The 23,855-nt window shown below is 43.8% G+C and overlaps 1 protein-coding gene across 6 annotated transcripts in view; it reads right to left on the bottom strand.

Moving 5' to 3' along the window:
- SSX2IP (SSX family member 2 interacting protein) overlaps positions 1-23,855 on the bottom strand; it is a 450,188-nt gene that overhangs the window by 172,092 nt on the left and 254,241 nt on the right. For all 6 annotated transcript variants that reach the window (XM_085602084.1, XM_085602087.1, XM_085602088.1 and 3 more), the window contains one exon: positions 4,382-4,532. In XM_085602084.1, the coding sequence (XP_085458210.1) occupies positions 4,382-4,532 (151 nt within the window). The remainder of the gene's footprint in view (positions 1-4,381; positions 4,533-23,855) is intronic.

Below are 23,855 nucleotides of genomic sequence, written 5' to 3'. Positions count from 1 at the left end.
TACGTCCACTATCAGAATACAGTGTATTATAGTGGAGAGCAAGTAGTTCTATAGATTAAAGTACCCCAAATTAGCCAGGCTCAATTCTTTTCAAACTAAAGAAAATCCGTCCTCCTCGCTACCTTTCCCTTGTCACTGACATAATTCACTTGCAGATGGTGCAAAAAAAAAAAAAAAAAAAAAAAAAATCACTGGGCCAAACCCCACTGACCTGTACGTATTGAAAGAGGGACGCGTTGTACCTTCCACATGGAGCATTCTAGGGTATTGACTAACATCACTTGACCATATTTGAGCAAAAATCGGACCACTCATTGTCCAAATATGTGAGCTATCCAATCAGTCACCACCCAAACATGGATATCCACCAGCTTTTTTCAGACCAGAAAGGAAAACACGGATTTGAAGAGTCTAATAGGATGAAGATGACATCAAATCGCAAACCACGTATATGTCAAGACGTGTCAGAAATCAGGGTACCGATAGCTTGAAAAATATTCTCAAACAGTAATATTCACAAGCGTCAAACTATAGGCACTCGATAAAACAAGAAATAATGTATGCATATTAAGCCGACCAGGAAAGAAACCGTGCAAGTCACATCCTAATTGGATAACAAATCAACCAATTGCAAAAAACTCAAAATGTTGGCGCTAACTTCACCGTACCCGATGTTGATGCACGTTAAGGCGATCAGAGAGGAAACCGTGTAAATCCGGTCATAATGCGATAACAATTCGACCAAAATTAATAACCCAATTATTTACGCTGACTTCCTCGTGCCTAATGATCAGTGAGGGGTACTATTTGCCTGATACCTGGCCCAGAGAGTAAACAGTTCGAATTGTGTACTCTGCTATCCAATGAAATGAGCACTAAAAGCCTATCCTCGCTTTCAGAAGCGTGCTGCTTAATTCAAAACAGGGCCTGACACTCATACAAGGGTAGAGTTCACATAAGTTGACTGAAGAAGAAACCATTAAGCGTGTGTCATGGTTGGATACCTTACCAACCAATGAGAGAAGCCCCAAATGCCGATTCGGACTTTCCTGGGTCAGGTCCTGGAGGCTTTGTTTTCAATATTATAACGCGCTCCCCTCCGCATGGGGAGATTTTATCACAGGGACCGCAACCTCCCCGGGGGTTATATTTATTTTAACATTGGGGTACGCGGACCCCCTCCTTAAGCCAGCCTTTAAAAGAACAGGAACCACCACCTCCCCAGGGCTTATGAGTTAAATAAGAAGGGGGTTGTGGGGAATCCCCCCTCTGACTTCCCAACTATCCTGGGGTCCACCACCTCCCTTGGGCACACAAGAACTGAGGAAACTGCTAAACTGCTCCCTCTTACTGTAAGATGAGTTTATCTGCTTGTCTGGCTGCTGTCATGCGGGCTTGGAAACAGATGAAACTATTACTTCTGCATGCATGGAGCTGCATATTTAGCAACTCCCTGCGTGCAGGAGGAATGCCGGCTACCGCAGAAGGCAGGGAGCCAACTGGGACCACAGGGTCCTTGGCGATCCCCCTGTGCTCTCCATCGTAGCACACTGGGTACCCTGGGTGGGCCCTGGGTACCCAGGGAGACCTAGGTTGGGCCCCCAGAGCCAAATCAGCCTGGAGAGTGGGGCCACGTGCCCCCCTCCCTTCAAATAATTGGCCTTAGATGAGGGATGGGGTCCACGGGGCTAAAATCGTCCCAGAGACGAGGGCTGCAGGGCCCACCTCCCTCATGGAATTTTAGCCGGGCATCAGGGAATGGGGTCCCTGAGGGAGGGGCTGCCCATACCCCCTCTTGCTAAAGAGAGTGAAACAGAGGGCAGAAAAACAATCACTAAAGACAAAACAGAGGGGAGAAAAACGAGCACTAAAGGCAGAAGAGGGCAAAACAGAGGGCACTCAGACACTTACACACCCACTCACTCACAGACCCACTCAGTGAATCATGTTCTCACTTACAGATCCACTCACAGATTCGCACACCGACTCACAGACCCACACACCACTTACACTTGTGGATTCACAGACTGACTCTCACACTCATGGAGAAACTTGCAAACCTACTCTGACACTCTGACATCTACTTCTAGACCCACTCAGACACCCTCCGAGACACTCCTCAGACCCACTCAGTCTCTCACTCTCTCAAAGGTTACAGTTAGGAAATACAATTCAAAGAAACTTAGGAATTCACTTAAAAAGGCACTTTCTAGTTCGACTCAGATTTCACTCGTACAAAACCAGTGAAATTCAGCAGTTATAGTTACCAGACTCAACTATAACTTACGTCCCCACAATGCACAGCTTATGACCTCAACTGCTACATCACTCATGACATGGTCAGTGACATCACCAATGACATCATCCACAGAACCACACCCACCCACACAACCACTCACATACCCAGTCACACATCCATGCAAGCACTCCATCAACGTACCCAGTCCCGCATACATCCATTCAGACACCCACTAACCCACCAATATAGCCACTCACATCCACTCACCCAACCATACAGCCCCTCACACCCGTACAGCCACTGACACACCCACTCATTCACCAATACAGCCACTCACAGAGCTACTCACACACCCACTTGTTCACCCATAAAGCCACTCACACACTGATATACACACAGCCACATACATATTATATGTTAAAAAGTTGAATCATTCAGTGGTACCAATTAAAATGTGGTACCTTTGTATACATGTTTAACACTCAAACATTTAGAAAACACTCACAATCACTGGTGAGGTCATCAGTGATGTCACTGACCAGGTCATGAATTATGTAATGTGTGGTCATAAGCAGTGCATTGCGGGACAGCAAGTTAGTTAGCTCAGGTAATTATTACTGCTGAACTTCAATGGTTTTGTATGAGTAAAATTTGAGCCGAACCAACGACCCTGTAACCTTTGGTTTTTCCCGTATATTATATACATACACACACACATATATCTATCTATCTATCTATCTATCTATCTAGTATTACAGAGAGGTGGTAGGCACTTTGGCAACCATGACTAACTACAGCGATAGGAATGCCAGGGATTTTTGAGCACTAATACCTTTGCACCTGATCAACGAATATCCACGAAAATCTGTAGACCTATTCCTTTTTCTACAGTGGAAGGCAACACAAAGTTTCACAGTGATAGGTCATCAGTAGGATTACTGGTGTTGTATTAATCTTTATCTCTCTTGGTTTCATCAGTTATCACATTTCACAGTTTGTTAAGCAGTAGCACAACTAGGTCCTGACGAAAGCCACAACAACTCTGGGTCTATAGGCTGAAACATGTAGACCTGTCTTCGTCCATTACCTGCAGTTATAAATTACCACTGCCGGTGCTCTGTTTTTAATCCTGGCCCCAGGAACGAGTCAATAAAGTCATTTCTTTTGTACCTAGTTTTAACATCACTACCCCCACAGTTTAAATTTTTTTGTTTGCGCTGCACCCTCCACCTAATCAGATACCTTTTTTCTCATTGCAGGATTTAGTATATCCTAAAAATTAGGAACAAAACATTCCTGAGCTCCTCCCTCTCAGTGAGGGGGTTGTAGCCCGTGGAGCGACTAGATTTTCCCATCACAAGGAGAATCCCAATGATAAAGGCTGCCAACCTACGGTGGGGGGGGGGGGGGGGGGGTCGGGGGGAGGCATTTCATCCTAACAAAGGGATCTCTCCACAAGCGTCATAAGATAATCTCTGGGTTTTTTTAACTCGGTTTGGTTATTAAGACCCAAGGGTTTTTCAGCGTTTATTATTACAAGTTAAAGGCAGCCATGTTTTAAAACCACTTTCCCTGTATTCTGGGTTAAGGACTTAGAAACCGATCAGTATTCTGTTTTATAAATTTTCCCTACCTTTTACCTCTTATACTGGTAATGTGTACGGGAAAATTATACTTTAAAAAAAAAAAAAATCACTGAGTACCGCGGTACTATCTAGGGAAAACAGTGGTACTTACGTTTTTTTCTTCTTCTAAATATGTAACCTTTTATTAAACAGGGTACAAAAGTGTGCTTTTTATTTTTTACATATCTAATTGTTTATGTTAAAACATAAAAAAAATGGTTCTTTCTAGGTACTATGGTACACAAGAAACTTAAAATAAAAAAAAACACAAATACATATCTCTACCTTCACAATTTAAGTGCAGTAATAGGTAGGGAACAACAATTAAACCTACTACAGAAGAATATATACACACACACACGCACACACACGCGCACACACACACACACACACACACACACACACCCCATTTTCAGAAGCAACAACATGTGTAGTATATGAATACAGTAATGGGCAAGATGCAAAGACTAACATTTAGCAATAAACTTGTAATTTTAAACTTATTCTGTACTTTTACCTTGATTGTCTAATTTTTCCACGTGATTTTTTAGGATTCTCCACTGTTGCCTAATACTGTTGGTAAGTTGTTCTCGGACAGTGTCGCAAGAAAGTTCTGATAGGTTCTCCTTACTGCAATCACCAGCATCATCTTCAATGTCTGAAAGGCCCTGAATAAGAAAACATGCAAAGATTCTTCAGTCTTTCCTTATCTTAATGGTGTGGATTTGTGAACATAGGTAAGAGTTTCACGTTGGAATCTAGAACAAATGTTAAACAATAAAATTAAGGTAGAACAAAAAATGAAACCGTTACTTACAAAAAATTTAAGAGTATGCTGACAGTCGTGCGATCAAAGATTCCACTTAAAAGAACTACTATTGCTACATTAGTCCGAGTGTGATTTATTCTGAAATTAACTTCGATCAAACTAAAGATTGGTGTAGTGAAACAAGAGTACTCCCATTTCAATATCAATATTTTTTATGGTAAGTAAACTGCCACACAAACATAATATAGATTTCAACATCGTGTAAATAAAAGGCATACAATGGAAGAAGGTTTTATTACGTTTTAATCGGATATCATATTTTTCAAGTCAAGTGTACATTTTTAGGATACATTCAGAAGGCTAATTGATACAACTATTGAACAGCATTTCATTGAAAGTAGGTACGTTTTTCAATACCCTAAGAAGCTGTTCCGTCTTTTGGGGCAATAGGAAATCTGGAAATAAACATGCAAGGATAAAGCACCAATAATAAACGTGATACAGTTTTATCATGAATATGCAATGGCAAAGCAAACGGGTCTTTCTTAGAAGCAAAGTACGTCCACCCAGAATCACTCAGCCCATCCATTGACTCAATCTCTCATCCCAGCATTTGCATTCAGGCATCTACTCATCCACCAACTAAGTCTTGCACTCGTCCCCATGCTGAGCCACAATAGCGCATACACAAACTTACCAATTTCAACTATGAGAAACACGTATTGGCTTTGTTGCTTGCTTGTGGGTCTGAGTCTGGGCTGCTACAATAAGGAGGGCGAGAGTGCCATCAGTATTTATGGTGGTTTGCTTTTTCACCATAAGGTTTTAACTGTTCATTTTGTGTTTTTGTTGAGGCCACACCTGAATAAACGCTGCGTGCTTATTCTGGACTGTATCCCCTAATGAGGCTGCCCAAAGATATGGGCAGGGGGGTACTTAAATGGCCTAGGATACTCATTACTTAACTTTCAAGAACCCTTGCCCAGGGACTGCTGCACAACGCAACTCTGGTTTCCCACCTCAAGCCATGGCACAGATTATTTACCCAGCACATATGCACATAACCGGTTCGGTTTACTTGCATCACCACTGAACAGAATCCAATCCCTCTCCCTTCAGACCTCTCAGTGAGGATAGACACTCTCGTTCTTCTCCAGGATTTTGCCCTGGCTGCACAATACCAGCTCGGCATCAGTTCCTAGCAGCTGGTTCTCATCTTTCAGTAGTGCTCATGCACTAACGCCAAACTTACTCTTGATCCTGCACACGAAGTGCATATGTGCAGCACACTCCGCTTGACGAGGTCAGCTGGCTTGCCACCAGGCAGAATCACTATTCTTGCATATGCACCTTAGGATGTCCTAACAATCAAACATGAATCAAGAGATATGGGTGGACCCTATCAGGCGGAAATGGTAATGGGCCCAATCAATATCTCACATACACTAACAAAACCTCTGTCACCATCAATAAAACTTGGATTAGGAAACAAAAAACACAGATATGTTGTTCTTTGTGAGGGTTTAATCTATTTGCTAGTTTAATGCACAGAGTAGCGGCTCCTCGAGGGAGAGCTGTGGCAGTTTACTACCACCCACCCTGCCCATCCCTTGCCCCGCCTCACCACCCCACAGCACTCCCTCGAGGAGCCGCTACTGATAATGCATCCTCCCCGTTGTTGTTCTCTGCCTTGCTGCTCAGCCAGTGGTGAGATCATTAGAATGCGTTAGTGTTTGTGCTTGAAAGAAGTTGAGTCAGCTGGAGAGTATGGGCTGAGCAGAAAGGAGGCTGCTCCTGGTGGGGCATTCCATGGAACTTACCATCTTCCTGTAACTAAAGATATAACTTGAAGAATAAATGTGTAATCTTTTTCCACATGACCAGTCCACGTGGCGTACTTAGTTTTAACAACTTGTTATTTATTCACACCAATTAGGAGTATACATATGTCAGATATATACACATCACAACAAAACAGTTAACACAAGCCACACTAAATACTAAAAAATAGAATAGTCAAAAAAAAAAGGAGATTTTTTTTTTTTATCATACAGTAAACGCGCCCTTGCACGAAAGTGTACTGTGCCCAGGAAGTAGTGATCAAAGTGATTATGTGAGTAAAGAGAAGATTCAGAAATTTCTATTGTTCAAAGACTAATCTCTTATGCTTCAACCCAGCTAAATGTTTGGTTTCGTAGTTTCTAGCAAGCAGGAACAATTTCTGCATAAAAAGTCCAAGCAGGAAAGATAAGGGTAGGTTCTTGTTGAATGTCCCTAAAACTGCAAGAGGACAGTTATTCATGTTTTAGTCCTCAGTATGTACTAGTCTATCGAAGATGTGCGGTTTGACCCTTAACAGTACATTTACAGGACCTTCACCAGGACTGCAGGTCCTATGCGATGGCAGACCAACATTTTGAACAGCATCATTCAGCTATTTAAATCTCTCAATGAGTTACGCACATACTCCAGAGATGTCCGTAACCTAAATACTACTCATGTCTTACACCTATTCTGTGAGTAATGAAGCTTTTACTTTTATGCCCTGATGGATAGGTTTTTTGGGTAAGATTGTACTTGTTGCCTTCTGTGAAAGGGAAGGTGGCTTTGATACTGCCATGCTGTACTTCTGTGAGGAAGCAAAACGTGCACTTCTACTGCCAGATCTGTAGATGTCCCATGATGAAGAAAGTTTGTGCAGCTGCTTCCCTTCCTGCACCTATCTTTAACGAGGAAGGCTTGCACTGTTTCTGCCCAAGATGTACCTGTGCTCTATGAACTGGGGACAGTTTCATAATATGTGATATGAGATACTAAGACTGGAAGCCCTGGGGGGAAAAAACCTGGCCCTTTAAGGGCAATATTCGAGCACTGAAACATATTGAAAGAAAGAAAAGAAAAAAGAAAAGATACAGGGTCTGTTTTTGGACTCCCTTGCTTTTAATCTTGTACAGAGATACCGGTAAAAACATTTTCAGCTCACCCACACACCATTTTACTATAGCTTTTAACAAAGGGAAAACATCAAGATCAATGTAATGGATATAGCCTCATACAAACTAGGGAACCCATAAGTAGGAGACAACAACCAATGCTCACTAGTACTCGTTAATGCTTCCCATTACCTATATGTGGAACTCAATGATGGAGCATACAAAATACTCCATGTACTTGAGGGTTCATCATCCTAAACGAGCGCATGAATGTTAATTTTATAAGACATTTGGATGTTTATTGCATGCGTTTTGGACTTTCATTCTTATGCCTGTTTAAGGAGAGCACACAGCAGTCCTTTAACTCCTGCAGTCTTTCCTTTACTTAGTCTATGTTTCAGGGAAAGTACAGCTGCTGCTTTCCATGCTGTATCTTTGTTGTGAAGCTCTGTATAAACAAACTACATAGAAGATTGAACGACGGGCATTGCCAATTTCTGTTTTAATGCACGATGTCAATGAAAATGTAACCCCTCATATGTGAGCAGATTTTACTTTTAGTTTTATGTGTGAAAGAAGCACTTTTTTTTAATGGGCTAGATTACTTGTAAAATTTCAAAACATAGTAGACAAGTGGCTACATGTCAAGTAAAACTCCTGCGAACAATTCTGGTATTTTAAATAGGCCTGGGCGGTAAATTCTGTTCCTCTTGCGGAATTTGGGTAATTTAGCATTCCGCGGAGAACGTGAAATTGCCAAAAATTCCACGATCTGCGGCCTCACGGAATTTTTTGATTGTTCGTGCTTTCAAAGTGCGTGTTCGCAAGTTCTTCCCCCCCCCCCCCCCCCCCCCCCCCCAGCACGCAAATAGCTTTCGCGAACAGGAAAAAAAGCATCGCGAATGGGCAGAACAAGCAAATCCGCAAAATCAGCACTATGCATAGTGGGGTTTGAGCTCATAGTGACTGTATTAAAAGCAAAACTACAATGCAACAATGCTGTTCACTGAAGTCAGGAATGGTATCAAATATAGTGATTCTTGGAAGACTTGTGCAAATGCAAAATAAAGTTCAGTTTGACTTTCTGCGGTTTGTCTTGAAAGCAATCAAGGGTTAAAGATCCCTGTGTGAGAGAGGGCAGAGATAGCTCTTTAAATGCAAATGCAGGCATCTTGTTCTAATGGGCTGACATTAACAATACTTTAAAAACAAACTACATTGCTAATCAGATTTTATTTGCCGGAAAAATACAAGCAACAGCTGAAATGGTCCAATGAGACAAAGGAAAGAAAAAGAAAAAGGCATGAATGGGGCTCCCTTCCCGTGTCTATCCCTGGCCAAGAGGTTAGTGAGCATTTGTAATACCAGTGTAATGCACCCTGCCTTGAACAGGTGCTGCCCTGTGAGGGTTGCCAATTGTCCTATACAGTCTCACTGAAAAAACAAAGGTTGAATTGACGGTATAATTAATAGAAAATGTCACTTAAAACATGCCATTTTAAATCTCAAGTAACTAGAACGCGTGCCCGAAAGCAACTACAACTCACGCTGCCACCATGCACAATTTTCTCATCAATACTTTTATTGCAAATGGAGTTATTATCGATGAAGTCATAGGAGATGTCATGAGTGATGTCATAAATGGGATTATTAGCAGTGCATGGCTAGAGTGTGAGTTAAAGTTACCTTAGAGCACAAGAAAATATTAGGTTTATGTGAAAGATTTAAATGTTCCGTAATGCTGGGAGACAGATGAATTATTTACAAATACATACATAGGTAAAGTTCCTTTAGAATTGTTTAGTTGCCACATTAAGAAAAGATATCTCAGCCTGCGTCGCCTGGTGCGAATTAGCGGAGCTCTGCCACCCATCAATAAATTCCTAAATGATCCTGCTTACCCATGCCCCGAAGAAATGTACAAATGTGTAGAAGCACTGGAGGAAACGAGGGGTGCTTCTCCTGCTGAGTGAAAGCAGAAAAGCGAGCAGCCTGGTTTGGCAGTGCTTCCTTCGAGAGGCAGGCACTCACATTGACATTTTGCCTGACGGGAGGAGAGACAAGTAGCATTTATGGGCGAGAGAAAGAAAGAGAGAGAGAGAGAGCGAGCGAGAGAGCAAGAGCGAGAAAGAAAGAGAGAGCAAGAGAGAGCAAGAGAGAGCAAGAGAGAGCAAGAGAGAGCAAGAGAGAGCAAGAGAGAGCAAGAGAGAGCAAGAGAGAGCAAGAGAGAGCAAGAGAGAGCAAGAGAGAGCAAGAGAGAGCAAGAGAGAGCAAGAGAGAGCAAGAGAGAGCAAGAGAGAGCAAGAGAGAGCAAGAGAGAGCAAGAGAGAGCAAGAGAGAGCAAGAGAGAGCAAGAGAGAGCAAGAGAGAGCAAGAGAGAGAAAGAGAGAGAGAGAGAGAGAGAGAGAGAGAGAGAGAAAGAGCGAAAGAGAGAGAGAAAGAAAATCTATATATCTATATATATTACCTACTGGCGGTCGCTAGTAGGTAGTTATAGTTAGGACCTATTTTCCATAGGAAATCTGCAACATTCTATTCCCAATAAGTCTGGCGCCGGTTGACGAATCCTCGCGAAATTTTCCAAACTTTTGGCCAGCTCCGCTCCTACCCTGAAAGTTTTGCGGTGATCAGTCAAGCGGGGGGCGAGAAAAAAGGGGGGTCCCAAAACGCGTTTTCCCCATGCAATTTCCTATAGGATCTGTTGTCGCAGCTACAGCCCGAACCGCTGAACGGAATGACACCAAATTTGGCAAAGAGGTAGTCCTCAGTTCGGACTCGTGCCTTTTGCTTAAATGGTGTAAATCCGTTCAGTAGTTCCTGAGAAAATTAGAGTTAAAAGTACATATATATCTATGGCCAGGGAGGATCCGCGGATCCTCCCCGCACCCTCCCGAGCACGAGCTGAATGCTAATTGGCTGCCAACACTCAGGCACAAGACAGCACAAAAACAAAGACGCAAAACGCGACAAGGGGGCAGGGTAGAAACACCCTAAACCCCTTTAAAAAAAAGAAAAAAACGGGGGATGCGCATCCCGCTAATGAGAAAGAAAAAAAAAACGAAGCGCGGACCTCCGCGCTTCGTTTTTATTTAGCCCCCGGGGGGCCAAGTACCAGGGGCAATGTGTTTAACATAATGGGGGGCCTAGAGGGCCCCCCCCAGCCCCGGGGCTTAACTGAATGTATGTGGGGGGCTCAAGGCCCCCCCCCCCGCAGCCCCGGGGACCGCCACCCCCCGGGGCTTGTTTTGAAAAAAAAAATATATATATACCAGTGTGGGGGGCTCGAGCCCCCCCCCACACGCCCCGGGGACCAACACCCCCCGGGGCTTAAAATTCAGTGGGAGGGGGGCTGTGCGGCCCCCCTCCTGGAGCCTTGTCGTGGCCCTGGGGACCGCCACCCCCCAGGGCCGGCGCCTGCAGTGTCCCGGGGTGCCCACCCCGGGTCACTGCTGTTTGCTATGGCAGGGTGGGAGCCTCAAGGCTCCCATCCTGCCATAGTAAACTGCTTTGGTATTTGGAACAGAGCAGGAAATCTGCTCTCTCTTCCAAATACCAAAGACGATTGCTTTTCCACACGAGGAGCAGCATGTTAGCTGCTCCCCATGTGGAAAAGCAATGCCGGCTCCTGCAGGACGCGGGGAGCCGGCGGGGCCGTGGGGGGATTGGCGACCCCCCTCCACGGTCCCCAACGTGAAGGCCAGGCCCCGGGGGATGGGGTCCCCAGGGCCAGTAGTGGCCCGGGAGGGGGACCACGCGGCCCCCCTGCCAAAAATAAATGACAAATAATTTTAAAAAACAGCACCGGGGGGGATGGAGTCCCCGGGGCCAAAATGGGCCACAGGAGGGGGGCTACGCAGCCCCCCTCCATAACAAATAAATAAATAAATAAAAAGGGCCATGCCCCGGGGGATTGGGTCCCCGGGGCAAATTATGGCCTCGGGAGGGGGGCCACGCGGCCCCCTTCCCGATTTTTTTTTTTTTTAAATAAAATAAACAAATTGGGGGCAGGCTCTGGGGGATGGGGTCCCCAGGGTCAACAAAAAAAAGAAAAATAAGGGGAGCTACACAGCCCCCCCTTCTTTAAAAATAAAATAAAACAACGTGTTCGGGCCGGAGGCCACGTCCCCTCCTTTCATCACTCTGCAAACGCGCCCCCTGGCGCGTTTGCAGAGGGGGAACGAATGCCCCTTCAATACTGGGGGTCCCTGGGGGCCAACTAGCCCACCAGGAAACTCCAGTATGCGCCAGGGGGCTGCGTTGCAGAGATGTAATGAGGCCACGCCCCTTTTTACACCTCTCTGCAACGCAGCTCCCTGGTGCTTACTGGAGGTACTTGGTGGGCTACTTGGCTGCCAGGGGACCTCAGGATTCAAGGGGACTTAATCTCCCAACTTAAAATGCGCCACGGGGCGCGTTTGCACAGTGGTGAAGGTAGGGGGCGGGCCCTGAGGTGATACTGTGCAAACACACCCTGTGGCGCGTTTTAAGTTGGGCTATTCATTCCTCTTCAATCCAGAGGTCCCCTAGGGGACAATTAGCCCATCAGGTATCTCCACTAAGCGCCACGGAGCTGCGTTGCAGAGTGTTGTAAAAAGGGATGTGGCCTCTGAACACCTCTCTGCAAGGCAGCTCCCTGGCGCTTACTGGAGGTACCTGGTGGGCTAGTTGGCCGCCAGTGTAACTCAGGATTCAAGGGGACTTAATCTCCCAACTTAAAACGCGCCACGGGGCGTGATGTCATCAGGGATGTCACTGACCATGTCATGAGTGATGCAATATGTGACGTCATCAGCAGTGCATTGCAGGGGCGCGAGTTATAGTTAGCTGAACTAACTAGAACAGGGGAATTTCTAGGGTTTTGTACGAGGGAAATGTCCAGCTAACTAACGCCCCTGAAACCTATGTTTTTTTCAGTGAATATATATATATATATATATCTCTACATACATATACACACACATACATACATACGCACATACACCTACAAATAACCTTGAAACTTGTACATGAAAGTTTCTAAATATTCTACAGGGGATAATTGGTAAAAAGCATTTGTCAGAGTTCAAGAGTGCTCTACCTGGGGCACACATATAGGAAGAAAGCAGTACTCAAAAATTCAGTACGAAGCAATAAACTGAATATTTTTTTTCTATTTTTATTCATAGGTTAAACACTTACTGCATTTGCCCACCTAGTACAGAATTATAATGGAAAACTATTTAGTTGACTAGGTTTTTGCACACAACTTTGAAAAATGTGCTTATGTACATTTTGGTGCTGTACACAGAGGTGAAACATTGGTCAAGACATGTGTGCCAATGTCCACTTTGCCTGTTTGTCCACTTTACCATTCAAGGTGGCAATGGCCATGTTGAAATGGTAAACTAAAAATAAAATATTAAGTGTGGCAAGAGCTTAAACGTGAAAAAGGGGAAGTGCGCTGGGGTGACTGGGGGCGCAACAGGAAGAAATGGACTAACCAGTACAATGATTGCAGGAGCTTGTTTTCAACACAGCACTGGGGCACTATTTATTTTTATTTTTAAGAGGTTCTGAGTTGAAAGACAGTCTGGGCCAGGAACAGCATTGGTTACAGAGAGGATTCTCTCTGCAAAGTACTGACTGACCATATGAGGAGGAAAAAGTCCAAAGGCACAAAAATCATCCTTGAGTCCTGGATTTCAATTGTAGAACTGATCTTGCAAGGCTGAAGTTTTGGATCTAGGTGGGGCCAGGATGGTAGCAGATCATGAGCAAAGAATCGAACAAACTGTCCAAACTCCAACACAACGAGAAAATGTCATGCAGCTCCTGCAGAAACTGTTCTGGTGGGTACGACAGTTGAGTGTTTTAAAAAAAAAAAAGCCATGACTTTTGCTGTCATGAGCAACACTACTAAGAACATCAGCGACTGAAAAGCCAGTAGGTTGATTTCTTCAGGATTAGCAGACTGAACTCCTGTAAAAGAGCACATACCCTGCTTAGACCTCTGAATAACCGGTCGTCTGGCGACTCATGGATCAAAGAGTTATTTAAGAATGTGGTACCTTCAATGCATCCTTTGGTAGAAGACCTACCAATGGTTTGACAGTCTTCGTTAATGCTACTGGTGCAGTTTTCAGCTTGAATGGCAGAACAGTATATTGCACAGCAGGAATGAGAAAGCTAGTGAGATGGATGACACCGGCGAGACAATCAAATAATCTTCTGATCTGACCAATAGGTTGATTGTTTTCCTCTTGAAACGAAGTGTCAGAATTCAGGTGTTGACATGCAAGATTAACAGAATGACAATAAGGTACTCCACATCAGTAACTTATTGAGGGATATCGTCCCAGGACTATTCATCTTTCCTCAGCCCAGACTATCCTTCAGTTGCCAAACTTGAACCACAAAACATCTCATAGCAGTAGTGTTCCTGCATTGCTAGGTGATGCCACTAGGGCTCCAGCAAGGGCTCAGGACATCAACAGGATGGGGACGTCACAGTCCTATATTTGGCATCACCCTGCACATAACCATAAGTTCCTATTCTTTTTCCAATACCTTTAAGGACAAAGGACTGCAAACCAAAAAAGAAAGAAAAAAAGACCAAGGATAAAGTATAATATCAAGGGAAAGCTAACAAGAAACATAATTGCAAAAGAAAGGCAATTCTTACAACCCCACACAATGGAAAGGTGAGAGGAAGCACAACTGAAACAAAGGAACTTATTATTCTGACAGATACTCCTTCCCACAGATTGCTCATGGTGAACTAATTCAATAGAAGTTCTGTTAAAAGAGGCGGTACTGAGCGACGGAGGATTAGAGCAAATGAAATCATGAAAACAGCCCTTGCAAATGCGCACTCCTTCCAGCCTAGAAATCTGAACAGTAATGAATCTAAACAGTAACGCTAGTGAGTATGTGGATCTATGCCACAGTTGCTGCAAAACAAATGATCACCTTCAGTCCAAAATGACCCCAAATCATAGAAATAAAAAAAAAAAAAAAAATGGGTGCAAGCTGAAGGTAGAGCGGTGTCTGAACAGCAGTGGAGGAGTGGTGCAAAAACATCTATTGATAAATGGGATGCAATGCTTTTTCCATTAGCAATGCAAAAAGCTAATGAAATAGTAAAAGGTAAGTAACTACACTTGCAAAAACAAATGTCGATATGAACTGCTAGGACTTGCATGGATACTTTTAGGTGCAGACTCCAACCTCTGGTTAACGTCACTTTGAGTGACAACATTTTGCTCCTTTACAATGAGCACATTCACTATAAGGCAGTTTAGCTCCCTTTAGTGCCAATTCGCCTGATGTGATAGTAGGACACATTTGAAGTGAGCACAGGGAACAGTCCACCTTTATCAGATCCAGTCTCCTTTGAATGGGGTTGTAAATTTTATTTGAAGTGGACTGCAGCTCTTTTACATGATTTCAGATTGTGTTCCTGTACTTGGTTTCACCAATGGTTCTTTAAGAAACGTTGCCCTCATTTGCAGCACACTGAAAAGTTTTATTTAAAGATGGGGTGGGGAGGGGTTTAATTTGGGATTTAGTATCCCAACTTTCATACTGGGAACCCTCTTTCCTTTCCCTTATTTCTTTTTTTTCCTTCTTTCCCTTTTTCCATTCCTTCTACCATTCCTTTTTTGCCTTTCCTGATCCTTCTTTACTCATTTTTCTCTTTGCCCTTTTTCCTGTCTTTCTTTCTTGCCTTCTTGCTTACTTTCATACTTTTTCTTTCATGCCTTCTTTCTATTTTCTTCTATTCTTACCCTTTTTATTTCCATCATTCTTTTCTCTTTCCTTTTAGTTAATTTATTTTGTCTCTTCATTCTCTTTTGCCTTATTATTCTCCATTACATCCTCGTTTGCCTACTTTACTTTTATATTTCCTTCTACTTGGTCTCTTTCTTTTTCATTTTTTGCTTTTTCTTTTTGGCCTTCTTTCCTTTCTTTTTGTCTTCATTCTTTTTTTTCTTCATTGTTGTGCCTTTTCATTCTTTATTTTATTCCTTCTTGCCTTCTTTCTCTTTCATTTTTTTTTGCTCTTTCCTGATTGACATTTCTTTCTGCACTCATTTTCCCTTTATTTCCTTTCATTTTTTCTTCCTTTTTGCCTTCTTCCCTCTTTCATCTTGCCTTCCTTTTTTTAGTCCTTCTTCCTTCCTTTTAGTCTGCCTTCCTACATTCTTGGTCTGACTTCCTTCTTTCTGGTCTTCATTCTCAAATGCAAGGCTAGCAGCCAATACCAGAGAAATGGTTTTGTAAGTCAGTGTTAGTCAAGACCGGTTGGTTTTACTAAAATTATGTAAAACAGTTACTTATAGGGGGTTTCAGCCAGGCTTCATCCATTAGTCTGCAATTGTTACTCACATTTTTCTTCCATCCACTCCAGCATGCATCAAAGTGTAATGTTAGCCCACTTCAGCCACTGAGTGACTTTACTACGAGTTGTGGCATGCTGCCCTTTCACACAAGGCGAAACCAAAGGGGATAATGGACGAAGTTTTGAACATTGCAAGCTTTCACCCCCAGTCAACTGATCTGGGGGTTTAATCCATCATTCTTTAGCTCACTCTGCCACCCCAGTTCAGACATGGTCATCTGCAAATCAGTCTGACCCTGTGGCTCATCGAAACAGGGTCAACACTGCTTTGCATATGGCCAGGTCTAAACTGGGGCGGCATGGTGAGGAAAAGAATGATGGATTTAACCAAGATCTCTTGACTGGGGGTGAAGGTTTTGATTTGTTCTGCATTCCGTCCATCAATTGTGTGTCTTTTGCCCTTTCACAAGGAGCACATCCACACACAAGGTAGTTTGTCGGTGTCAGGTGTACCATGGTAATGTTTGCTTCTTTGGAAGCAAGAAAGACACTTTTGCCATTAGCCTATTTTTTTATTTTAATATTTAATGAGGGCACAGCAGGTTTCCAAATAATGTTTTTGTAAAACAAAATAAGAATTGCCAAAATGCTGGCGGCAAACGCCAGACCTATTGACTTTAACAATACTGGTTTAATATGGTACTTGGCAGTGGTGGCTGGTGACATTTGAAAGTGGTGAGGGGTAAAATTGTAGTACTGCACTGCGGCAAGCGGAGCGAGCCCACACAGCCTACAGGGGGGTTCGGGGTGGTTCTCCCCCCTCCCCCCCGGAGAAAATTTTGAAAAAAAAAGTGGACAAATGGTGCATTTTCAAGTGAATTTGAGGAAGCAGGAAGGTTAATAAAGCAATACGATTGAATCATTTAGGATTTAAGAAATTGCTAATTTTTATGAGCCATAGAGGTCACGTCACTCCGGAATTATCTAGTGTTACCATTTTACAAAGTGTGCATGAAGATTACAATAAAAAAATGTGAAACACGTGGCCCAAAAAAAAAAAAAAAGATTATTGCTGTATGCCTTAAGGCAGGCCCCGCTCCAGGAATTTTTATTGGGAGGGGGGGGGGGGGGGGGGGGCAAGGGTGCATTTGGGTGGGCCACTGCGGGCTCGATTTGTCGCATATATGTCTAGGCAGGCCTGCTTCAGGGCCCTCCTCTATCTCTTCTTAGTCTTACAAGGCCCAGTAAAACGCACTCTTTACCAAATCTCTTTCTAAATATTATCACTCTCAAAAAGTGTTTTTTCCATGTTATGTTTCTTTGATGGGAAGAGGAGGTTTCTGAGGTGGGAGTATCAGGCAAGTGACACTTGTCGGGCTCCCTCTGTGTGAACCTTCAGGGAGAATCCCTCTTCATTACTACCTCCGCCTGACCCCAGACTCTGCAACACACTCCCTTACAGGCTTGATTATCCACTTCTCCTCTCCAGTGCACCTTATCTCACAGCTGACCTTGGGCCCCAGCCCCATATCAGGCACCATTGGGCTCCACTTTCATTTTTCCTGGTAAAAACATTAGTAAAATCACCTTCAAACTTAAAACATTGAATATAGCGGTAAATATAATTAGCCACGCACTTTAAAGTATGTTCCACAGTAGCCCTTATGACCCGACAGCTAATTAAATAAACAAAAACAGAAAGGCCATGACAGGGCCAGCTTCAGCGCTGATGCGAAAGTCTTTTTTGGCGCCACACCAATAACCTTTACTACCACCTTCCAACAGTGCCCCTCGTCCCTCCATGGCCCCCCCAATTGACCTCCTCCTCAGATTCCCTTACTGCCACCCTCCAGCAGTGCCCCTCATCTCTCTGTAGCCCCTCCCCCTCATGACCTCCTCCTCAGACTCCCTTACTGACACCCTCCAGCAGTGCCTCTCATCTCTCCCTAGCTCCCCCCTCCACCCCATGACCTCTTCCTCGGATTCCTTTACTGCCACCCTCCACTAGTGCCCATCATCGCTCCATAGCCCCTCCCCCTATTGACCTCCTCCTCGGATTCCCTCACTGCCACCCTCCAACAGTGCCCCTCATCACTCCATAGCCCCTCCCCCTATTGACCTCTTTCTCGGATTCCATCACTGCCACCCTACAACAGTGCCCCTCATCTTTACATAGCCCCTCTCTCATATGCATTTAATTTGTTGTACAGCGCTACTCATATCAGTGTAGTGTGTGTCAGTACTTTACACCACGCACACATTATACAGGGACAATGAATCATACAAGTATGTAAATCGGTCTACAGGGAATGTCACATAAGCCAATGAGGATTACAAGGTATATGAATCCCATGTCATCCATACTAGTAGGCAGTATATTTTAAGAGGGTTTGGTCTGGGGAAACAACCTTAGGATTTACAGAGTATTCCATGGGGGTCAGCTTTACTGATAAAAATGTATATCTGCCCAAACATACTCATTTTAGCAACGTTAGAATAATGAAAGACTGGGGAAGTTTTAACTATAGCAGAAAAAAAGAAAGCAAAGTTCTAACTATACCATTCATGTTTGTATGCAGCTCTTTGATGACAGTTCATTGGTCACTGTCCTATGTTAGGATTGTAACTTCTGAACTGCAAGTAACACAAGGATCTCTGTGACAAAGGCAGTAACCCACTGAGATTCCACATAAAATACAGTTCATCTGCATTTAAAAACTACTAACAGACAAATGAATGCTCTCCAGCAGGATCATTTATCACCAGCGTTATCTGGGCATTTTATATGGTCTTATTGTTGTCCTGCATCGGCCATGATGATAAAAACTGTTTAAATTAAGCGCCCACGAAGTATGTGTCCTGCTGGGCCTGCGCAGATTTTAAAAAGAAGAAATAGTAACATTCTCTTGCCTACTCTGTTAGTCAAACTTTGTGTCACGGACTGATGTGATAAGCAGCTGCAGGGGTCAGGAAAGGTGACAGGAATAAACAAACTTCTTTTCGCCTGCACTGCATAGAAAAATAAATATCCACGCAGCAGAACATTGTCGCCTTTGCCATGTGGAGATGAAGGGGTGAAAAAAGTAAACAAAGCCTCGTTAACATGTAAATGGTCTTTCAAAGACCTGTGCAGTACTCTGGTGCGGCTGCGATAATCTCTAACTGTCTGTGTGCGCACGCCCGGGAAGCTGTCTCGGCCCGGGCTGACACGCACGAGGTGTGCTTTGCGCGCCTGCCTTCAAGTCCTCACTGCGAGGGCCAAGGCTCCTGTTTGGGTCGGCCTGCCTTAAGGTATCAAGACGAAGGTATCAGAGCGCTTTACATGAGCACTAGTTGCATTACAGGGACACTTCATTTGTTAGGCACGGGGAGATCGATTGATTTGCCCAGAATCACAGGATGTTTGAGCCTCCGCCAGACTAACCCGGCTCTTCAGCGTCAAAGCCGGCCTCTCAGGCTTAGGGACAAATGGTGGCCTTTGACCGAATTAGGACTCAAGCTCCTAGTAATCTAGCTCTGCCTGCAGTCGTTATGTAACTCCTTTACCTACTACTTTCGAGCCACTTTTTAAGAGGGATGTAAAGAGTCCAGGCAGTCGCGAGAGAGATTATGATTAGATTGTACTTCAATTACAAGCTTTTCCACATGAAATTTCTGGGGATGAGTGGAGGGGTGTAAGAGACGCAAAGATCAGATTAAAACATGTAAACAAGGCCGGGGTGTAAAAGAAAGCTTTAAAAAAGCAAATATTAAAACTGCATTGCGCAGACAGGCTTGTGTTCCCAAGGTAATGCACCCACTGTGCGCCGCTCTAAGTCTCCCCATGGAAGCATACAACTATCTGGAGAATGAGAACTGCATGGCAGGAGCGGAGAGGGACTTAATACGCATTTAGCAGCTCGGAAGGTAGAGCAGAGACCCGCTTGGCGCGCTTCCTGAAAAGCCAGCAAATGTTACGGCTTTACAACGCGGAAGCCTCTGCTGACCGGTTATAAACGTCACGCAGCCACACAGGATGTACAGAAGAGGGCCCCTCACCTCCTCTCTTTTCTTTTTTTATTTTTTATTTAGCTTGAAAATAGTACAGTAGCTCATACCATACGAGTTTATCATGGAAATCGATATATATTTACATTTCATATATAACATAAAACATAATGGAATAGGAAAAAAAAAGGGAACATACAGGTGGGACACAGCGAACCTCTATGTCTCAGTAAGGCAAATACAATATGCCTTTAGCAAAACGTATTACCCTTCAACTGTCCAACCATTGTGTAAATGGAGCCCATGTTTGTACCCCCCTTTCCCGTCTCCTTCTACCCCACCTCATGAACACAAATGATTCCAGATTATGGAGAGCTAAGATCCTTGCTCTCCAGTTCACAAAAGTGGGAGGGGTAGGACTAATCCATTCCGATGTAATACATAATCGTATTATAGACATAGCAATAAAAATTAGGGCTGCAATATGACTCGCTCTAACTGACATAGCATCAGTCTCACAGCCCAATATTACTAATTCCGGAGATAGAGCCACAGGGATTTTGAGACTTATGTTAATGAATGTTTGAACATCTTGAAGGAACTGATCCAGTTTGGAACACGTAAAAAACATGTGAACATCATTAACTGCTACTAAGCCACATCTCGGGCAACTATGACCACCCCTACCTCACCATTTAGATATTTTGGCTGGAGTATAGTAAAGATCATATAGGGCCATGTAACTTTGGGAGCGTAGGCTCCCTGAGATTAACACCGTACTAGATAACTCTAATGCATGCGTAATATCCATACCCGCCTTGCCTAACTTAGTTTCCCATTTAGCATTGTGAAGCAATAGATCATCAGGGAGACCTGACACTAAATTTTGATAAAGCAGCCCAATTGGTGAGTTCTTAAGAATACACTCATGGATTTGATTCTGAACACACAAAGTAGGAGTGTTATGCAAAAGTTTAACTAAATGGCTTCGGACCTGTAAATATTAAAAAAAAATAATGCATGTCCAAGGTAAACTTATTTTTTAAAAAGAGAAAAGAAGCCATACTCTCGTCATGTGCTAAATCCCCCAGGACAGTGATGCCATGCAGCCTCCACCGAATTGTGATTTGATGTTGAAAAATGGAGGGTAGCAGTCTAGCTGCTGACAGGGGGGTGTAAAAGTTAATACTAGGAATAGACCATCTGCGCCGTACCTTCCTCCAAACTGAGTGCATTGACATGATAACTTTAAATTTAGTTTTTTTTATAGTAGCTAGGTTCAAGGACTGACACTAATATCCCCTTGGCATCCTCTCCTAAAGCTATCTCATAAATAGAAGGTGCACGACATGGTGGAAGTATTGCTCTGTCCCCAAAGATTGGGACAGCAAAATGTTGGGAGTAAGGCTGTCCAGCTATATAGCAGCAAATTGGGAACAGACCACCCACCCCTATCCAGTGGTAGCTGCATCCTTTTTGCTGCCCTACGGGGCGGACGGTAGCCCCATAAGAACCTACTACAACATCTCTCTGCACAGGCAATACTTGATTGAGCAAATTCTAACGGAATGGTCCTAAATAAATAAAGAAATTTCGGCAATATCAACATCTTTAACACATTCCTTCTTCCAAACAAAGATAGATGTAAATTGTCTAATCTTCGTAAGGTAGAGCTGACAATCTATAATGGGTAAGATATTCATATCTGGTAGCCTATCAACCGCAGCTGTGATTTTTATCCCTAGATATAATGCACTTTGAACCACTGGTGCATCGGAGGGGCCCATAGCAGTAGATTGAACCACCTGAGTTTTCTGAACATTAAGTTTATAACCCGAGCAGTGGCCATACTGTTCAGCTAAGTTTTTAATTGCTGAAAATGAGGTTGACACATCACTAGTTAACACCATAATATCATCGGCATATGCCAGGACTTTAAATTCAAATGTATTGATCCTTACCGGGAGTATATTCAGGGACAGCTCAAGTTTGCACAAAAGCGGATCTATGTACAAAGCGAATAGCAGGGGCGAGCAGGAACAACCCTGCCTGGTGCCCCTGCTAATTTCGAAAGGTCTTGAGACCAGGCCTGCTATAGATAAAGTTGCACGAGGTGTAATATACAGTGACTGCAGGGCATGAATAAAATATTAACAAAACCCCTTTCAATGCAGAACTTCCCACAGGAACCCCCAGGCAACCCTGTCAAATGCCTTTTCGGCGTCTAACAGGATTGCACCAAAGGGGGATCCCGTGACTTGAGCCCAATCCAGCAGCGCTATAACACGGCGGACATGATCCGCCGTGTCCCTGCCAGGAATAAATCCATGTTGACGGATAGAAACTAATGGAGATATCACTGACGCTAACCTAGTAGCCAAAATCTTTGCAAAAATCTTATCGGTGTTGATCAGTGATATTGGGCGAAATGAGCCAGGGTCCAGCTCCGGCTTGTCCTTCTTAAAAAGAATGATAGTTGTATAATGCCACGAGTCTGGAATACGGCCTGATTGCGCATCTCTAAGGATAGTTAAAAAATCCTCCCGTATCTCAGACTGAAATATAGTATAGAACTCCAAAGGAATAGAGTCCGGACCAGCCGCCTTGCCCTTGGCCAATGAATTCAGTGCCAGCTCCACCTCCTCCCATTCTATCGGAGCCGCCATGATAGTATTCTGCTGAACTGTTACTTTTGAGGTATTAAGATCATTTACAAAGGTACCAAACTTATAGTCTATATTAAGGTACTTAGCTTCCTCCGTGTATAGAGTGCCGTAAAACTCTGAAAAGACAGTCAGGACTCCTTCAGGCGTGTCATGAATGTGACCCCGAGTGTCCTGAAGCTTAATACGGTTGGCCAGGGCTCGCTGCAGGAGTAGTTTAGCTAGAACCCTGCCAGATTGTTCACCAAACTCGAACATCATCAGGCGGTACTGAAGATATTTAGCTGCCAGGTCCTGTCCAAAAAACTCAAGCAGGGAAGCCCTTAAACGCGCAACCTGGATTTGACTACGAGTTAAATCACGGCCCTCCCCAATTGTGTCAGTGAGCAGAACCTCTACGCGACGTAATGCGTCAACCCGCGCCTTAGTCTGCTCTTGGATTTGCTTCTGGCAAGAAAATGAAAAGCTCTTTGTTTCGCCACGAATTGCTGCCTTGAGTGTATCCCAGACGATGTTACTAGGAGCTGATCCTCTATTGATGTTCAAAAATTCGGATACCCAGAGCCTCATATGATCTAGATAAAGCTGTTCTGATAAAAGCTTTCTCTCGAAGGTCCATGATCTAGGAGGCTTCATATTACAATTTAAAGTGAAACCAATAACCAGCGGATTATGATCGGATATGATACGGGGTGGAATCGAGATTGATGTGGTATCTGCGAACTGGTCGGACAAAAAAAACATAATCCAAGCGTACCATTTTTTTGTGGGGAGCTGAAAAGTATGTACAGCCATCTAAGTGCTTAAAATGCTGAAACCAAAGATCGGTCATTGAATGTTCCTGAACCAGCGCTTGTAGCGCCCTAAATACTCTGGGCTTCTTGCCCACATATTTTTGCCCTCCTATAAGATTAAAGTCAGCCGAAAGGTTAATATTAAAATCGCCACAAAAACAGATGGGATGGGGCCATAAAGCTAATTCTACATTTAAATAGTGTAGGACTGCAGGGTCATCCACATTTGAACTATATACAGCGCAAATAGTCAATGATCTACCATTAATCAAAAGCTCAGCGATAACCCACCGCCCCTCATTATCTTGACCGGTTCTAACACAGGATCCCGTCCCCCGCCTTACTAAAATTGCCACCCCTCTTATCATTGAGGACTGTCGGGAACAGCCTATTAGGTCAAATCCAGGGATTTTTAAATAATCTCGGTTGTTCCAGGGCACATGGGTTTCCTGTAAGCATAATACCTCTAGATGTAAAGCCTGAGCAACACTTGAGAATAAGGCTCTCTTCTTCCCATTATTAAGA

This window comes from Triturus cristatus, chromosome 4_2 (assembly GCF_964204655.1).
Source record: "Triturus cristatus chromosome 4_2, aTriCri1.1, whole genome shotgun sequence".
In the NCBI taxonomy this organism is placed as follows: Eukaryota; Metazoa; Chordata; class Amphibia; order Caudata; family Salamandridae; genus Triturus; species Triturus cristatus.
The sequence above is the reverse complement of the archived record's forward strand: the minus strand, read 5'-3'. Positions and strand labels throughout refer to the sequence as shown.